Source organism: Physcomitrium patens, chromosome 24 (genome assembly GCF_059467195.1).
Source record: "Physcomitrium patens ecotype Gransden chromosome 24, ASM5946719v1, whole genome shotgun sequence".
In the NCBI taxonomy this organism is placed as follows: Eukaryota; Viridiplantae; Streptophyta; class Bryopsida; order Funariales; family Funariaceae; genus Physcomitrium; species Physcomitrium patens.
Genome location: NC_143433.1, coordinates 11,914,459 through 11,929,997, shown reverse-complemented (window position 1 = coordinate 11,929,997; position 15,539 = coordinate 11,914,459). Strand labels below are relative to the sequence as shown.

General features: G+C 37.9%; 2 protein-coding genes across 8 annotated transcripts; both read left to right on the top strand.

Annotated features, from left to right (window-relative positions):
- The first annotated feature begins 2,828 nt into the window (after positions 1-2,828).
- On the top strand, positions 2,829-7,814 carry LOC112276505 (uncharacterized). Of its 5 annotated transcripts, none has more exons than XM_073531114.2 (7): positions 2,829-3,097; positions 3,676-4,361; positions 5,103-5,303; positions 5,646-5,727; positions 6,069-6,185; positions 6,387-6,476; positions 6,732-7,814. In XM_073531114.2, the coding sequence occupies exons 2-7, from the start codon at positions 3,936-3,938 to the stop codon at positions 6,995-6,997; spliced, it is 1,182 nt and encodes a 393-aa protein (XP_073387215.1). In that variant the 5' UTR covers positions 2,829-3,097; positions 3,676-3,935; the 3' UTR covers positions 6,998-7,814. The 5 variants fall into 5 exon arrangements, with proteins under 5 accessions (XP_073387215.1, XP_024363661.1, XP_024363659.1 ...); XM_024507893.3 differs by having other exon boundaries at positions 2,834-3,097; positions 5,103-5,216; positions 5,646-5,706; positions 6,387-6,545; XM_024507891.3 differs by having other exon boundaries at positions 2,834-3,097; positions 5,646-5,706; positions 6,387-6,545.
- Positions 7,815-8,629: 815 nt separating this feature from the next.
- Positions 8,630-15,175, top strand: LOC112277062 (serine/threonine-protein kinase TOUSLED). 3 transcript variants are annotated; one of them, XM_024509048.3, is made up of 16 exons: positions 8,630-8,859; positions 9,366-9,856; positions 10,215-10,340; positions 10,617-10,676; positions 10,881-10,991; positions 11,122-11,166; positions 11,344-11,456; positions 11,875-11,941; positions 12,205-12,271; positions 12,413-12,501; positions 12,770-12,949; positions 13,150-13,360; positions 13,664-13,928; positions 14,141-14,195; positions 14,300-14,461; positions 14,805-15,175. In XM_024509048.3, exons 2-16 carry the CDS (start codon positions 9,650-9,652, stop codon positions 14,904-14,906), a joined length of 1,860 nt encoding a protein of 619 aa, XP_024364816.1. In that variant the 5' UTR covers positions 8,630-8,859; positions 9,366-9,649; the 3' UTR covers positions 14,907-15,175. The 3 variants fall into 3 exon arrangements, with proteins under 3 accessions (XP_024364816.1, XP_090103060.1, XP_090103061.1); XM_090246934.1 differs by having other exon boundaries at positions 8,631-8,859; positions 10,884-10,991; XM_090246935.1 differs by having other exon boundaries at positions 8,631-9,116; positions 10,884-10,991.
- Positions 15,176-15,539: the final 364 nt, after the last annotated feature.

Below are 15,539 nucleotides of genomic sequence, written 5' to 3'. Positions count from 1 at the left end.
CACAAAAATTAGATTTGTAGCTAATTTGGATTTTTGGCAAATTTTGGAGTAAAAAGGCGGTACTTCCCTCAATCCTTAGGCATTGTCAAGGTACTTCTGCTTGTACCTCTTTTTATTTATTTTTTTCTTTTATTTTATTTTTATTTCATTTACAATAACTTGTAACTTCTACATTTCACTTTTGGCTTTAATTTTTAACTTTTAATCTTCTCCCTTTTACATTTATTTTATTATTTTTTAACCTTTATCTTTTTTACTTTTTAATTTATTTTTACTTTTTAAACTTTACTTTTAACTATAAACTTCTAATTTTTAATCCAACCTTTAAAAAAATTATAGTTACTATGGGTTAAGGATAATAACTTAATTAATTACTTTTATCATTAGTTATTTAAGAAGTAAAAATTTATATATTTAAAAAAATGATAAAATAATAAATTAATAAAAATTAATAAAAAACCTAATAAAAATAATAATATTAATAATAATAAAAAACTAAATTAAATTAAATTAAAAAATTAAACAAAATTATCTAATTAGAAGTAGAAGAAAGAATTGTTTTTCATGAAGTTTAGGAATGAATTATCATTGTGAATGTGAGTAATGTTAGAGGATTTGATTAATAAATTGGTGTTTTAAGAAGAACAAGTATTAAGTAGATTAGAATTTAAATAATAGCTTTATTTTTAAATTCACATAGTTAATTTACTTATTATGAGTTAAAATAAAATTCCAATTAGTAGAGGTTTATTGTAGCTTACACATATTTTTTTTTTAAAATAATTAGTGAGTTGATTTAATAACTCACACATATCAACCATTTGGGATGACTTGCAAAAGAGAAGAACTTAGAATTGACTATGTAAAATCTATTACTTGAGAAGCAATTGGCTTTAGGAGCTATTAATTTTTTATGACTTGAAAAAGTGAGCTATTGCTACTTAATATTTCAACTAAGTTAGATTGTTTTAAAACACTACTCAAGGTAGATAAAAAAAATTAAAATTTATCTTTTAGATAAAATATTTTAAGAAGAAAAAATACTAAAAATTTTAAAAAATTAATATTTTAAAATCGTTTCCAACCTAAGAAGAGAATGACATCAATATTTATAAGGCTTAAATATCCTTTGGATGTTTTTTATTTGTCTTTCTTGCACTAACACTAACTCATTAGGATAGCCTATTTTTTCTAACCGAATTTAAATTCGGAACACTTTGTTCAAAAAATCTCACTTGATTGGCAATCCTATTATCTTTAGATGATTAAATAAGATGTAACCACCACTTTTTAATTATTATTATTTTTATTATTTATTTTATTTATTTTTAACTCACATTACATACTCTCTTCATTAGCTTAGAAAATTTGGAATGTTTGGTAAAGAGCTAAATTGAGTAGAAGATAAGATGAATAAATATATTATTTACTAGTCTTGAATTCCAAAGGTTTAGTTTCCTAAATTCTACCCAGTTCGGATATTGAATAGACAAATCAATCAACAATTCAAAGAAACAAATAAATAATGATGGATGAATGGATGGATGGATGGATGGATGGATGGGTGGCTAGGTAGAGAGATGGAAAGAAGGAAAGAATATATGAATGAATGTATGGATAGATGGTTGGATGGATGTTATTTCTTTTCTTATATTTTAGACTAAAATTCATGTAATGATATAGGATTTGTAATGAAGACTAATGAAATCAAAAGTACAAAGTTATTTTTGGAAGAAATGATAGTTGCAATAGTTTGTGAATGAAATTTTAAATTTTTTTTGATTTCAAGTAATTGTTGAGTAATAATAATAATAATACTAAGAATACAATACATTAATATATTTTGGATGTCATCTCCCAATTGGAGCCACCTAAAATCTTGAGACATGAGTTTTAATACATAAATCAATTAAAAGTTTTACAATGTCAAGTTTAGTTTCTTTTTTATCTTTCTTTGTTTTTTTTTAAACTATAATATATTATTTTATAGAATCTAGGGAAGAATTCCAAACACCACCAATTATTTCAATATTAGTTTATTCAAATAGGCTCCTTTAACATTGTTACACAAAGATTAGCAATGAGAGATTAAAATAAACTAACAAACAAATAAACAATACTTTATGCACTACTAACCCATGAGCCTATGCTTTTACAAATTTTGCTTTCAAAAGCAAAAGAAAGAGAAAAAGAGCACCATACCATACATAAGATTTCCAATTCATATTAGAGAATTAAAATGCAAACATTTGGCTTGAGTATCTCTCTTACAAGTGTGTTGATTGTTGTCAACATAGAAACCAAATGCAATCTGTGGAACATAATTATTAAAAAAACATGATAAAAAAAAAACAAAACGATAATAAGAAAGAAGAAAGAAAATAAAGTTTGACCAAGTGCTTGATCACAACAAGCCAAAGAATAGTAGAAACAACCTTACAATACACCACGGAATTGAAGGAAGCCAACACACAACCCAATAATAAAATAGTGTGTAGTGATTCAATGGATAGAAATGAGATTTAAAATGTTTCAATGACCATAGACGGATGAAGATAGAATGACAATGGACAGAAGAGAAGAGCAAAGGAAAACACAACAAAGCAAAAAGGAACCAAGGGACACAACAAAAACAACTACGAAGGAGATGGTCTGAGGAAGCGTGCCGCGCAAGGTGATCAGCGCAGATAATTCAAGCCCTCTGTCCCACCGCTAACTAGAACAACTGGAAGTTGCCCCCTCCTCATTGACCCTCGAGACACCACATGTTCTGGACAGCCTGAGCGGGTAGATCTACACTTGGAATGAGCCCGCCCACTCCACAAGTGCCGTAGGTTCATCGTCTAGCGCCCCTCAACGTATCATCCCTTCTCCCTCGGCTCAGATTCCAGACGTTGCTACATTGCCCAATCGCTCGACCGTGCCCCACCCGATCTCCATATCCGCTGCACCACGTCGCGTCCCAAACCGTATGGCGCTTACCACCCACATCGCCCCATGCATCCCCTCGCCCCTCCACTGATCGCACCCCGCGCCCGAGCACTCTGCCCTTGCACAACCCACGGCGCCTGCAACGTTCTTTGGAGTTTCTGGATTCGTAAGGGTTCCGCTTGAATTGTTGGTTTGGATTTGTTGTGGCTTGTTTTATTTTTGCAAGTTGTTTGAGCTGATTTTTTTTTTATTGTGCTGAGTTTGATGGATTTTCATCGGTGGTGTGTAGTGTCGGTGTAATTTGGGGTAATGATAATTTTTTTACGTTAGATTTTCGCCTTTTAAAATGAGGATCTTACTGGATTTTTTGTCCCCTTGATCCGCATGTGTGATCTCGAGTTGGTACAATACATTGATAAGATATCTAATGGATGGGACCCTTGCTTTAACAGATGATGATTAATCCATGTCATAGTTACGGACGTAACTTATAGCTTGTATTGATGTGGGTCAGCGCAATGAAATGGACTTTGACTGTTGGTTCTGGTGACATTTTTTCGGTGATATCAGCTGAATCTTTGTTTCTTATAGGCAGTGGAGGATTTTTTTAGTGCGTATATTTGACGGTTGAGAAACGTTTCACCATGTGTGAAGTGGGTAGTTAGATTAGGAAAAGTCACCTGGAATGATTCCCATAGAGAATTATAACCCTCTGAAAATGAGAATATTGTCCCCCTGTTGCAGACAATCATGACCAAGGGGAAAGAGATGAGACCTGTGACAACACACAAATTGCTATCATTCTCCCTCTATTTAGCAACATGTCAATGACGAAATTTTAGATGTGGAGATATTCACGACCTGTTTTGGGAGGATCACCCTGAGTGAGACGACAAGCTCACAAATATTTTCGAACTCGTTGGCGTCTGCAATTTACTATTTCACAGAAAAGACGTTTATTTCGATCTAGCATCTGTGAGTCGAAGGGTCAGAATTTCACAAGCATGGAACTTGCAGAGATATTGCATCCAGGGCTAGGCGCCATCATGGACCCGATTTTAAACCTCGACAAGCCAGAGCAGCCGGGTCCATCGACACATGCGACTGATCGATACCCAACCGATCGCACAAACATACCGATCATGATCGGAGAGATCCCACCAGTACCGACACCGCTAATGGGCGCGATCAGGATTCGGACCCCTGGAGGTCCGGAGGTGATCGAATACCGACTGGTGGCCGCGCCGAAGCCTGGACCTCATGAGGTGCTGATCCGCGTGGTAGCGGCGTCGATGAATGAGTTTGATAGCTTGATGCGCAAGGGCGTGATGAGCATTCCTCCGGGCGAGATCGTGTATCCTGGCGTCGATTGCTCTGGTGTGGTGGCCGCTGTCGGTCCCGGCGCCACCAGGTGGCAACTCGGCGATGAAGTATGCTATTATTCATTGCTCCAGTAAAAGCTTTCGCAGTGAATTTCAATGGGATCATGCTTCTAAAGAGTTGATACTGTGTTGTGCTTATCAATTTATTATTAGTAGTTGTATTATTCCTATTATTATTTTAGTTTTCTAATCTTTGTGATATGAGACCTTTTGGAGTTGTGATGCATGGTGATTGATTGATCGTCGATAGATTGATTTTTTTCTTTTTTGTAACTGGTAACCTCGTTCAGCCGTGTTTTGAAATGCTGAGATTTGAGAAGATAAAATTGTGAATATATATACCCATTTTTCAAGTCAACACGCCTTAAGCAAAAACCTGGGTTATTTGATTTGAGGAGGATTGAACAGATTAAGATGCAATTCAAGATTCAGTTCTGTAATTTTTGTGAAATGTTTTTCAAAAATTGATAGAATTATGCTACATGTACAGAATTAAATATATTCCTCATTTTCACATTTGGAATGAAATTTTGATTGGATGTGAAGCCCTAAGTTTGCCTCAATATTGATTACACAAAACGAAATTTCTCATTTTCATATCACTATCTTACACAGTTCCCTTTCATCATGTAATTAGTTACCATATTTTTTTATGATCCTTTGCTCATTTACTTTTAATATACTTTCTTGAATTTCTTTTAAGGTGCTGTTAAAATATCGTTTTTATCAAGGAAAATAAAATAAATCCAATTCAATAAATATTAAATCACTCAGGGTGCAACTTTTTAGGTTTGTGCTTGGTGTAGTGGTGGGGCCCATGCAATGCATGTTGTAACACATGAAGATTTGTGTTTGCCAATACCCAAAGGTCTCACATGCTTGGAGGCTGCAGCTCTTCCTGAGGTTTCAAGCACCATCATCCTAAGCATCTTTACATTTCTAAGCATTGCCAACAATGCTCCTCCTTCAGTAGAACCTCTTCATGTGTTGGTAAACTTTTATTTCTTAAAATTAACATAATACTATTTTTACAATGTATGTATCTATCTATCTCTGTGTGTTGAGTTTCTCAGTGCCATGATGTAAATTCAAAATTTTGAATAACTCTACTTCAAGTGACCTGAATTGTGAATTGTAAATCTTCATTTCTAAAATAATAAATTTGATATAAAAAATTGCATCCAAAAGGGCTCAAATGTAGGTACAGTCTTTCTTCTAAGTGTGTCATTCTTAATTTTTATCAAACATTAAAATATCTGAATTTTAATATCTGAATAATACTGAATTTTATAGTAGGAAAAACTTCATTGTAAATCAAAGTTTATTGTATAGATAACAGGTGGTGGAAGTGGTGGTGGAACCTTGGCCATTCAATATTGCAAAGCTCAAGGATGTAAAGTATATTGTACCACATGTATACATCATTGTTCAAATCTACACTGATAATCGTTAAGAACAACATTGAAATTTTTTGAAACCTAAAACACAAGTGTATATCTATATATATATACTTACAATATCTCAACTTTAACAAACTTATGTTCTATTTCTACTCACTTTATTTTCACCTCATAACTGGAACCTTTCGACTCCTCAACTTTCTGTTGCCATTTTCAATGACAACCTCAATGCAAACCACAATTAGTTTACTTATCCCATTTTATTGTTGTCATCACAATTACTGAATCAGTATACAAAGTAGAATAGGACTTTATTGCTTTTTATTTATTCAAGGTTGACTCCTCCATCGGACAGCCACATTGGAGAAAACCGTGAAATGTGAGCAACTTGGTGCGCACCTCGCAATCAACTGCAACGAGGAAGACTTTGTGGAGAGGATCTGGAAGGACACCCAACACATGAAAGAACCAGGTGCAAAAATTAATGAATGAGTAAATAAATAAACAGACAACGAAATCCCCACCTTTGTCACCTCATTTTGTTTTGTACTAAAAGACCACTTGTGCATCGCGAGTGAGGTATTTCAGAGAGCTGTGAGTGACACATGGGCTTCCCTGAGAGATTTCTTTTGGAGAGCTACTAATGCATCGATGCAATTTGTGAATCTAACAGGAGTAGATATGGTCCTCGACGTTGTGGGAGCGTCGTGGACGAGCGAGAATCTGAGAATACTGAAGAGAGAGGGTCGGATATTCATGATCGGTATGAGAAAAGGGAAATACTCCGACATTGTCCTCGGTCCTGTGTGCACAAAACAATGCTCCATTCAACGTGAGCCACTTTCTGCATTTTCCGCTCCGCCATATTTTTTAGCTGTACGACTAGATTACATGGAGAATGAAGATGAAGTAAAAGAAACGAAGAAAAAGAATTAAGCTTGATTACGTCCTTGTTTAAACTCTGGAAGATCACTAACTATTGTAGATGGGTGCCATGAACGTGAGCATTTGTGTGCAGCTGCCTCATTGTGGCGCCAAAGCACCGAAGAGAGAGCTGAAGTCATGAGACTCGTTCAGGAGAATATTTGGCCTTTGGTAGAGGAGAAGAGGATGATGCCCATTATCGAGCCACAGAATGTGTTCATTATGGAAAAGGCAGTGTGGGCGCACCGCCTCGTGGATTCCCAGGCCTACTTTGGCAAAATCATGCTAGTCGCTGACCCGGAGAAAGTTGCAGCCGACAATATAGCAATGCCAGTGGAAAATCGGAGTCCATGTGACTGACTCCGTCCACCAGATTCAAAACGCACGTTGTTCAGTGGATAACAAGCATGAACTGGGGGTAATTCTTTGTTGCATGGATTCATAAAAGCCACACAAGGTTACCAAAGCTCTCTCGGACCTGTTGTCGGTGTTGTTTGATTTCCTAAGACGAGTATACGGTAGTGGTGTGGTCTTCATCTTCGAAGCTCAGACACGCATTGTTCTATGGAATGATGACTACGCCTCCGCGTTGCCAAAGCTACACGTCCAGTGGAGGAACTGAAGGTGGTGAGAAGAGTAGACGCTTCTCACAGCGGAAAAAGATTCATTGAAGTAGACATATGGAATGTGAAGGAGGCCCATACGAGCTGTGACAAGCCGTAGAAATCACAAAGAGAGCTCACATTATTGACGAACCGATGCAGCAAGAATGCAGATCCATAGCTACCTAACTGTGCCATTCCCACAAACCATGATTTTAGTTGACAAATGATGTATACACGATTATACTTAACGCTGAAAGTGGCCATCCTAACAATTAAAATTCAAGATACAGTGGTGTCAATGCTACTTTATTTTTTGAAACAGATACTTAGATCAACTAGAAGAATTAGAAGATTTTCATATAACCACAAATATGGCTATAATAGTAAACTAAAAAAAGAGAGATTAGGCCAAAAAGAAAAAAACACTAAACACTATTCAGAGCTCGTTTGAAATTACCTACAAGTAAAAAGGTATATAATTAATTAACATTTGACTTCATTTTTACTAATTTTATTTTTTTAAATGGAATAGAATAAGCAATTAATTATTATTGTTCTTTTCTCAAAGTCAACTTTCCTTGGTTTGTTCACTGACTTGAATTTCTTCAGCTGAGTAGCATCGAGTCGAACAGAGTGTCTCTAACCTAACGACGTTTTTGGCTTTTGGATGCGTTTCCGAGTAATTTTAAGTTCTTCAACATCACCACCGTCTAAGATATAAGTTCTAAGAACTGTAGTGGTGTCTATCATCACAGGTTGTAGTCTACGCCGTTATTAACCAAACCCCCACACTTCTAATTTCCTAGACAATTCTTTCAATATTTCTTGATGTGCTAAGTAGTATTCTTTGCTGCGAAGCAAGTCGATGCTGGCATATAAGAGCTCATCGCCACCTTGTCCGACATCTCTCTAATCAACAACTCACAGCAACACTGCAGAAAGAAAAGAAAAGAAAAATTGAGTCACACAATGTAGAAAAAACAAGGCTTCTTCACCAGCACATGACGAAAGTGTGGGACCAGAAAAGTGACAGAAGTGGTGTAGTTGCACTAAGTCCCAGCAAACAAACACAACAACAATCTGAGCAATTCTGACGTGAGGATTGCAATTGCCATGATTTGTAGAGCACTTCCTTCGAACACTGCGCGACGACCAAAGCGTATACCCTTCAAGCTGAATGAGATTAGTGACCGCCCATATACCCTTATAGGATCCAGGGTATGTCATCGTTACCCGTCCCGGGTCTCAGTCTTAAATGTACTAGTTCGGATGATATCGGCCACCGGAGCTATGTCTAAGCCAACCCCGCCTGACTTTTGGCGGGAACTTGCATCACCTTCGGTGCCTCATATCTGAACAGAGTGTAGATTCTGAATCATTAAAGAAAAATTCACGGAAGATTACCCCAAATCGTCTTCCACTGGGGATTCAGAGAATGGGTGATCCGTTGGGTGCATTGACGCTTGAAGACCAAGCGCACTGGAGCAAGACAGATAGATTTGCTTCGGGGTAAGCGTGAGATTATTACGTCGCAGCGGGCGATCTCAGCATTCATTTCGTTACGGAGTGCGTGAGGAACCAAAGTCAGCTTTTAAGGGCGTCAATGCTTCCTTTGCGGTATGTACCTGTGAAGAGAATGGCGAATTTTGAGCATTGTGTGAAGAGTTGCGATCTAGCTGTTCTTCCTGTAGGGGGTTTGAATGGTGTCGGTACGAAGCAACAGGGTAGATGCCGTGTTTTGCTTTCTTTCTCATGTTGCCGATCTTCGAGAGACTTAATTTGTTATTGTTGTGAGCATGCTGCGAGGTTTTTGAAGATATTTTCTCCGCTTGACGCGTCATTAGTGGAGCATTAGCTGAATTTGCATCTTCTAGGTTGGTAGTGAATTCTCAGTTTAATAGCTTTGTTCCTTAGCAGACTGGGAGTGTCTCTTGGCAATGTTTGGACCCTGTATTCGCTCTTGTGCAGAGGATCATACAATTTGTTATCACGGATGCTGTTGGACTGTGATATGTGCTGATGTTTATATTTAGCGGCGACGACGCCGGGTTAAGAATGCTTGTGAGTTTCAGTATTTTTGAGTGTTACGATTACTTGCTGATACATGGCAAATAATGGCTCAGGTGAAGGCATCTGCATATGCGAGGCAGGTTTTGCTGTTCGAATCCAATGAATACGATCATTAGAAAGGGACGTGTACAGTAAGCGGGTGTTCATGTCTATTGTAAGCGGGCTTCAGATACGAGGAGGAAGATCGCCGCGAATATCAGACGACCAGGGCAGGATGAATGATGAAGTCCTCCTGTAGTATCAGTGGCATGTTACGATTCAAAATCCTGCGCTTCTCGACTCGCAGCCGTTTCACTTTTTGTCTCAAAATCTGTTCCACTATATAACACATTGCAATATGAGTGATGATGTGCTACTGCAGCTGTCGAATTCCAATTCCAACCCTAGCATGTCGCAGAAAATGGCCAAATTAGAGGCCAGGATGGCAGGGAAGGCAGCACCAATGTCCCCTCAAACGCCATGGCTATCTGCTCATAGTGAGTTAATGAGTACCAAGAGTAATGGCGTGACGACAATCTCGTCTTCAGGAGACTCCGATTCCGATGTACAGTAAATACCACCCATTTTTATTTGAGAAATTCTCTTCATCACATTGGTGTACCAGTATTGATTAGAATGTTGGTGATCTTGTCGCCTCCATCATGGTCAGTTGTTTACGCTTTCCGCCCTTTTTAGAGATTTATGGGACCAAAATCACAAACAGCGATGATTCAGTGTTTGAAGGGAAATTTGAAGTAATGAGTGATAAATTCTGATTCTCAGCCCTATTTTAATCTGATCCTCAATTCAAGTGCACTGTCAAGTTTGTCAAAATGTAGAAACTGAGTTATTAAATGGCTGGCTTCATGTTATTGCTGTTGTCAGAGTCTGTGTCTCACTCACTTTGCTTATGAAATATGAAGGATGCGGGAGAATTTGTGATACAACCCAATCCAAGGCTGACCAGAAGCAATAGCCAAGACAATCTCCATGGCAGAAAAAGGGAACGGGTGCCAGAGGCGAACACTAAGCGCTCCCGTCAAGTTAAGGTCGGTTACTCTTTTTCGCGTTGCAAGGAATATGCACATAGTATAGTAGATGTAATAATCGGCAGTAAGAAAGTAAATGCCGTTGGAATATCTCATGATGATAGTTCTTCAACTTAACTTGGCGAAGTTGTCATACGTAATGAAGCTTTAGTATAGACATTCCCCAAATTCATATCTATCAGATCCTACTTTCTGGACTAATGCTTTCGAAATTCATGTTCCTCGTATATCAATGTTAAGGATCAATTCACACTGAAGTTGCGCGTTGGTTGGCAGGAAGTTGCAGCTGCTCGAATTGCTTGGCAAGAGGAGATGCAGGAGATATCTCAACTTGAAGTAAGGGTTGTCATAATATTATGTTATACATTTTGCACTTTTGCACAACATAAAATGATACCAGTGAAACTGGGCATTGCTAAACTGAAAGCGTAAATTGACAGAATGTGCTCTTTGAAATCTGGTTTTGTCTTGAATAAGTTGCATTACAGTCACATTCATGTAGTTGGCTTATCATTATTTTGTAACGTTGGAATTTGGAAGCAGGAGGAGATTACTAGTCTGCAAACGAAAAACTCCTCTCTGGAAGAGGAAATGGGTAGACTTCGAAAAGAACTTGCCAATGCCCACAACTCTATCAAACGATTTGAGAAGGTAACCTTCGCTTGTCCTTTCAGCAGCTCATCACAATCAAGAACTAGATGTTATTTGTAAAATGCTGTTCTACGTGAATGCTTGTGAGTTGCAATTCGGACTACTGACTGTCTTCCCTACTCCCTCGCAGGATCTGAAGGAAAGGACAGACAAGGAGCAACATCGAGACCAAAAGGTAGACCCTGCTTGTTTGAATGACATTCTCAGGAGAACCGTCCCATTACTACTTATACGGATCAAATTATCTTTTGAAGAGCTTGTAATTCCTTTCACTAAGTTCAAACGAGTAGAACCTTCTCCAAAATCCAATCCTCGTATCTTTCTGACACTGAACAGTTTCTTGTGTCATCAGAGGATTAAGGTGGTTTCAGACCTGCTTGTTCAATTGGCCACGGTTGAAAGGCAAGAGGCCCGTTCTAGACTTCAACAGGAATGCAACAGGCTCGGCAATGTCGGCGTAATGAGGTGCGAATTTCCACATTTGAAGATCTGAATAATTAGATACTCACTTTGGAACTGATGCCTCAACTGTTAATTTTATCTTATTCGCTGATATTCTACCTCAAGGAATTGATTGAGACTCTTGTTGCCAAACGTCCGCGGATCGAATTGCCTCGTAAACATTCGTGGATAATATTTGGGTCATTGGTAATTAATATTCATATCTAATATTTGCTAGAAACACACTCTAATAGTACATTTATATATCGGCTAGTGCTCATAATGTGTTCGATCTGTGATCATGTGCTCTACTCTATTTAGTCGTTCACGTCAAGAGGGAAAGGGTTGAACGAAGTTTCTGTTCTACCATCTTTGTCTGTGCAGTGAATTCCACGGGTTTGCTCTGGAATATTCTGAAATTTGATCTCTTTAACTTGACCAGGGCAAGGACAGTGTTGTCAGAAGTGTGGGAAGATGGTCAAGCCTTCAAAGATGTCCAATCAAGACTGGTACAGTAATTTATTCTCTAGTTATGTTGGTGCTGGAGGTGGTTCTGTTTTTAGTATAAATTGGCGGAAGTGATAGCTTCAGAATCGTTCAATGTTCTAGTTTGTTTTTTTTTTCTTTGTCTGATACTTCCTGTAATTGTCAGAACATGATTGCACAAGGAAATATCCCTAGGTATTTGGCTCGTAATAATTTTATCTCCTTATTGCACGGGTAAAATTGTGAGTTCTTTTCTGAGGTTGGTTCGTGTGGAATATGTGTGCAGAGATCTTTGATGGAGCTAAAGACTTCTCTCGAGAAACGCCGAAAGGAACTCAAGAAGCAACCATCTGGTAAATTATCATTACCATCATATTCACTGCACGTAAAAGATTTTTCTGCATAATCATTGTGAGATTAAACTTTGTTTCAACTGACTTCATACGCTGCCAATGATTTCAGTATGCAATGAAATACTTGATTTATGTTGACAGATGGTAGCAGTGGGGAGCCTGCAATGTCAGAGGAAGATGTGTTGGCGATGGAGGAGGTATATCGATTTCGTTTGCTAGGTGTAAAGCGGGTGAGAAGCAGCCATTTTCACAGCATGAAGTAGGGATTATAGCTTATCTAGTTTCAATTTTTACGCATCATTTTAATCCGGCGCGTGAAACTCACGTACCACCTTACGAAGGTCGCATGTTTGAATCCATCTGGTGCATTATTATGAATGTTTGCGCAAACTCCGCTGCCTCTCAATTTAGAAATAGAGGCAGAGGTGATTGTTTAGAACTGTGATTGAAACATAAGGAGTTCTAATTAAATGTTATCCTTGTTATGTTGTTTACCAGGAGGAGGAAGCTGTGTTGAAGGACCGAGATAGGCTGGAGCAAGAGAAGAAATGTTTAATACGGGAGTTGAAGCGCTGTCGAGATGAAGATGCATCTCCCTTTAACCATTTCCCAATAATGAACAAGAGATATGCGCTCCTGAATCTTCTCGGCAAAGGTGGTTTTAGTGAAGTTTACAAGGTATGTCTTCTCTGACTCATTAATGATCAGCTGTGTGCTTTGCAGAAGCATTACGTTGATAGCCATTTTGGAGGCCTTAATCTCAGAAGTGCCTTTGTTTCAGTGCATGTGGCCACCTCAATTTGTAAGCAGAATTTCATTATTGATCTGATGCTCGGAGATCGGAGGATTGAGAGGATGAAGGGGTAAGGATGGGGCAGGCTTACGATCTGGTGGACTACAAGTATGTTGCTTGCAAGATGCATAGGCTGAATGAGCAGTGGAGTGAGGAGAAGAAACAGACGTATGTTCGGCATGCCATTCGGGAGTACAACATCCACAAGAGTCTGGTCCATAGACATATTGTGCGCTTGTGGGATATTTTCGAGATTGATCATAATACGTTTTGCACGGTTCTCGAATACTGCAGTGGTATGGGTTCTCGTGTCACAAATTCTATAAACTACGCAACATACTGTGGAGTTTCAGACTGTGTTAGATCTTGGGGATGTTTTTGCATGTTGAGGAGGCACGTTGATGTTTTCTGTCAAATAAGTCTTTATCTCTTTGTCGTTGTGTTTCGTAAGTCCCAATTTCTAGCTTTGCTATATTTTTTATGCATAGAGCTTGGCATGTTAAGGAAATCTTCAAAGTTAGAGCCGTAAGGCAATAAATGTGTGGTTTCATTAAAATGTAATGGATTAATGCTCATTATAATTTGTGGCTTTGGTTTAGGCAAAGACCTCGATGTTATTTTGAAAGAGACCCCGGTTTTACCAGAAAGAGAAGCAAGAAGCATTCTGGTGCAGATATTCTCTGGACTAGTAAAGTTGAATACGCAATCCCAGCGGATCATACATTACGATTTGAAGCCTGCAAATATCCTCTTCAACTCGGTTGGGGTGGCCAAGATAACCGATTTTGGTCTCAGCAAAATCGTAGAAGAAGAATCTGGATCTCAAGGGATGGAACTAACATCTCAAGGCGCAGGAACCTACTGGTAATTTGTGCCAAACTTTTACCAAGTCATTTTTAACCCTTCCTATATGACAAATATTGTATTTTTAGACCGATTAGTGATCAGTGACGTGCGGAAACTTAGCAGTAGTTTGTCGATGTAATTTTTTGTTCCATTCTCTTAGAAAATTTCTCGAAGTGCTAAACAAAATACTCTGATCACTAATTGTATGCTATCATAATGATGGTTTGTAGGTACTTACCACCTGAATGTTTTGACTTGAACAAAACACCGTTGATATCTTCAAAGGTACTCTTCGGTAATATCGCAATTGATGCTTTGATTTATATTTTTGCAGCCATGAGTAGGACTTGAAAGGGAAAGTGTAGTAACTTCGTTACTTTGTTTTCCAGGTTGATGTATGGTCAGTCGGTGTTATATACTACCAGATGCTCTTTGGAAAACGTCCGTTTGGCCACAACCAATGTCAGGAGCAATTAGTGCGTGAAGACACCATAGTAAATGCCCGCAAAGTGGAGTTTCCAGCGCGACCCTCTGTATCCTTAGAGGCGAAGGTAGCTTCTGCAGACATACACATATACCCACCCATACACATGTGCTTTAAATTCCTTTCATGATGCCCAAGTAAAACTGTTACTTTCATCTCAGCATTTCCAAGCATATAATTGATCAGTCAGATGGCATATAGCTGTTTTTCGAACCACTCAACGACCCCTCTTTGTTACCTACCTCTATGTTGTTTATCTTGCACAATTAGTGATGATTGGTTTCTGTTTACATCATGTCATGAAAACTGTTGTCTGATAGTCTTCGAGATCCGTGTGGCAATTGTAGGGTAGCTCCTTTATCACAGATGGAATCCTTTAATTGTGAAACTAATCCTTATTTATTGCCCAGGAATTCATGCGACGATGTCTTACCTACGACCAAGCGAACAGGCCAGATGTGTTAACTGCAGCTCAAGACCCCTACTTGTCTTACGTCAAGAAAAAGCCTTAAGTGGAAACCGAGGTGTCGGACTTCCCTTGCATGATGTTTCAGCGCACACTAAGCTAATATCATGTCTTAATTGGGTGAATCCTTAGAAACTGTGACCAACGATGTTTATGTTTGAAGCCCAGATGTACGTAGGGTGAAGTTCTTGTTGAAGGCACCTTTCTTCACGAGGTAGATGTAGCTCATTTTGACTCCTCCAAGTGAATTTAAAATAGTTTATTCAAGTACTTGGAGCTTCTGTATACATAAGAATTAAGATTTTTTTTATTTCATATTTTGCGAGTCTGAAAATATTCTTTACTCTCTTCTCATGTCGCTTGTTTTAACGTACTAGTGCAAACAAGTTTTCTTGAAATTTACGTCATTTTTTGCTATTTGTTTATGTAAGTTGTGATTTGAAACAGTTTTTATATTCAACTTAATGTCTTGTTATTTAAAACACATAACATAATCAATTGCTTCTACAAAAACCATCAAATCTATTGCAAAAAAACCACAGAATTAATATCTTTTATACATAAAACATTTGTTTTTTCAAAAATTACAACTTTTAAAACATATATATGCCATGTTAATGCTAAAATTTAATATTGATGAAATCTATAATTTTGTATATACATAAATATACAATGACTT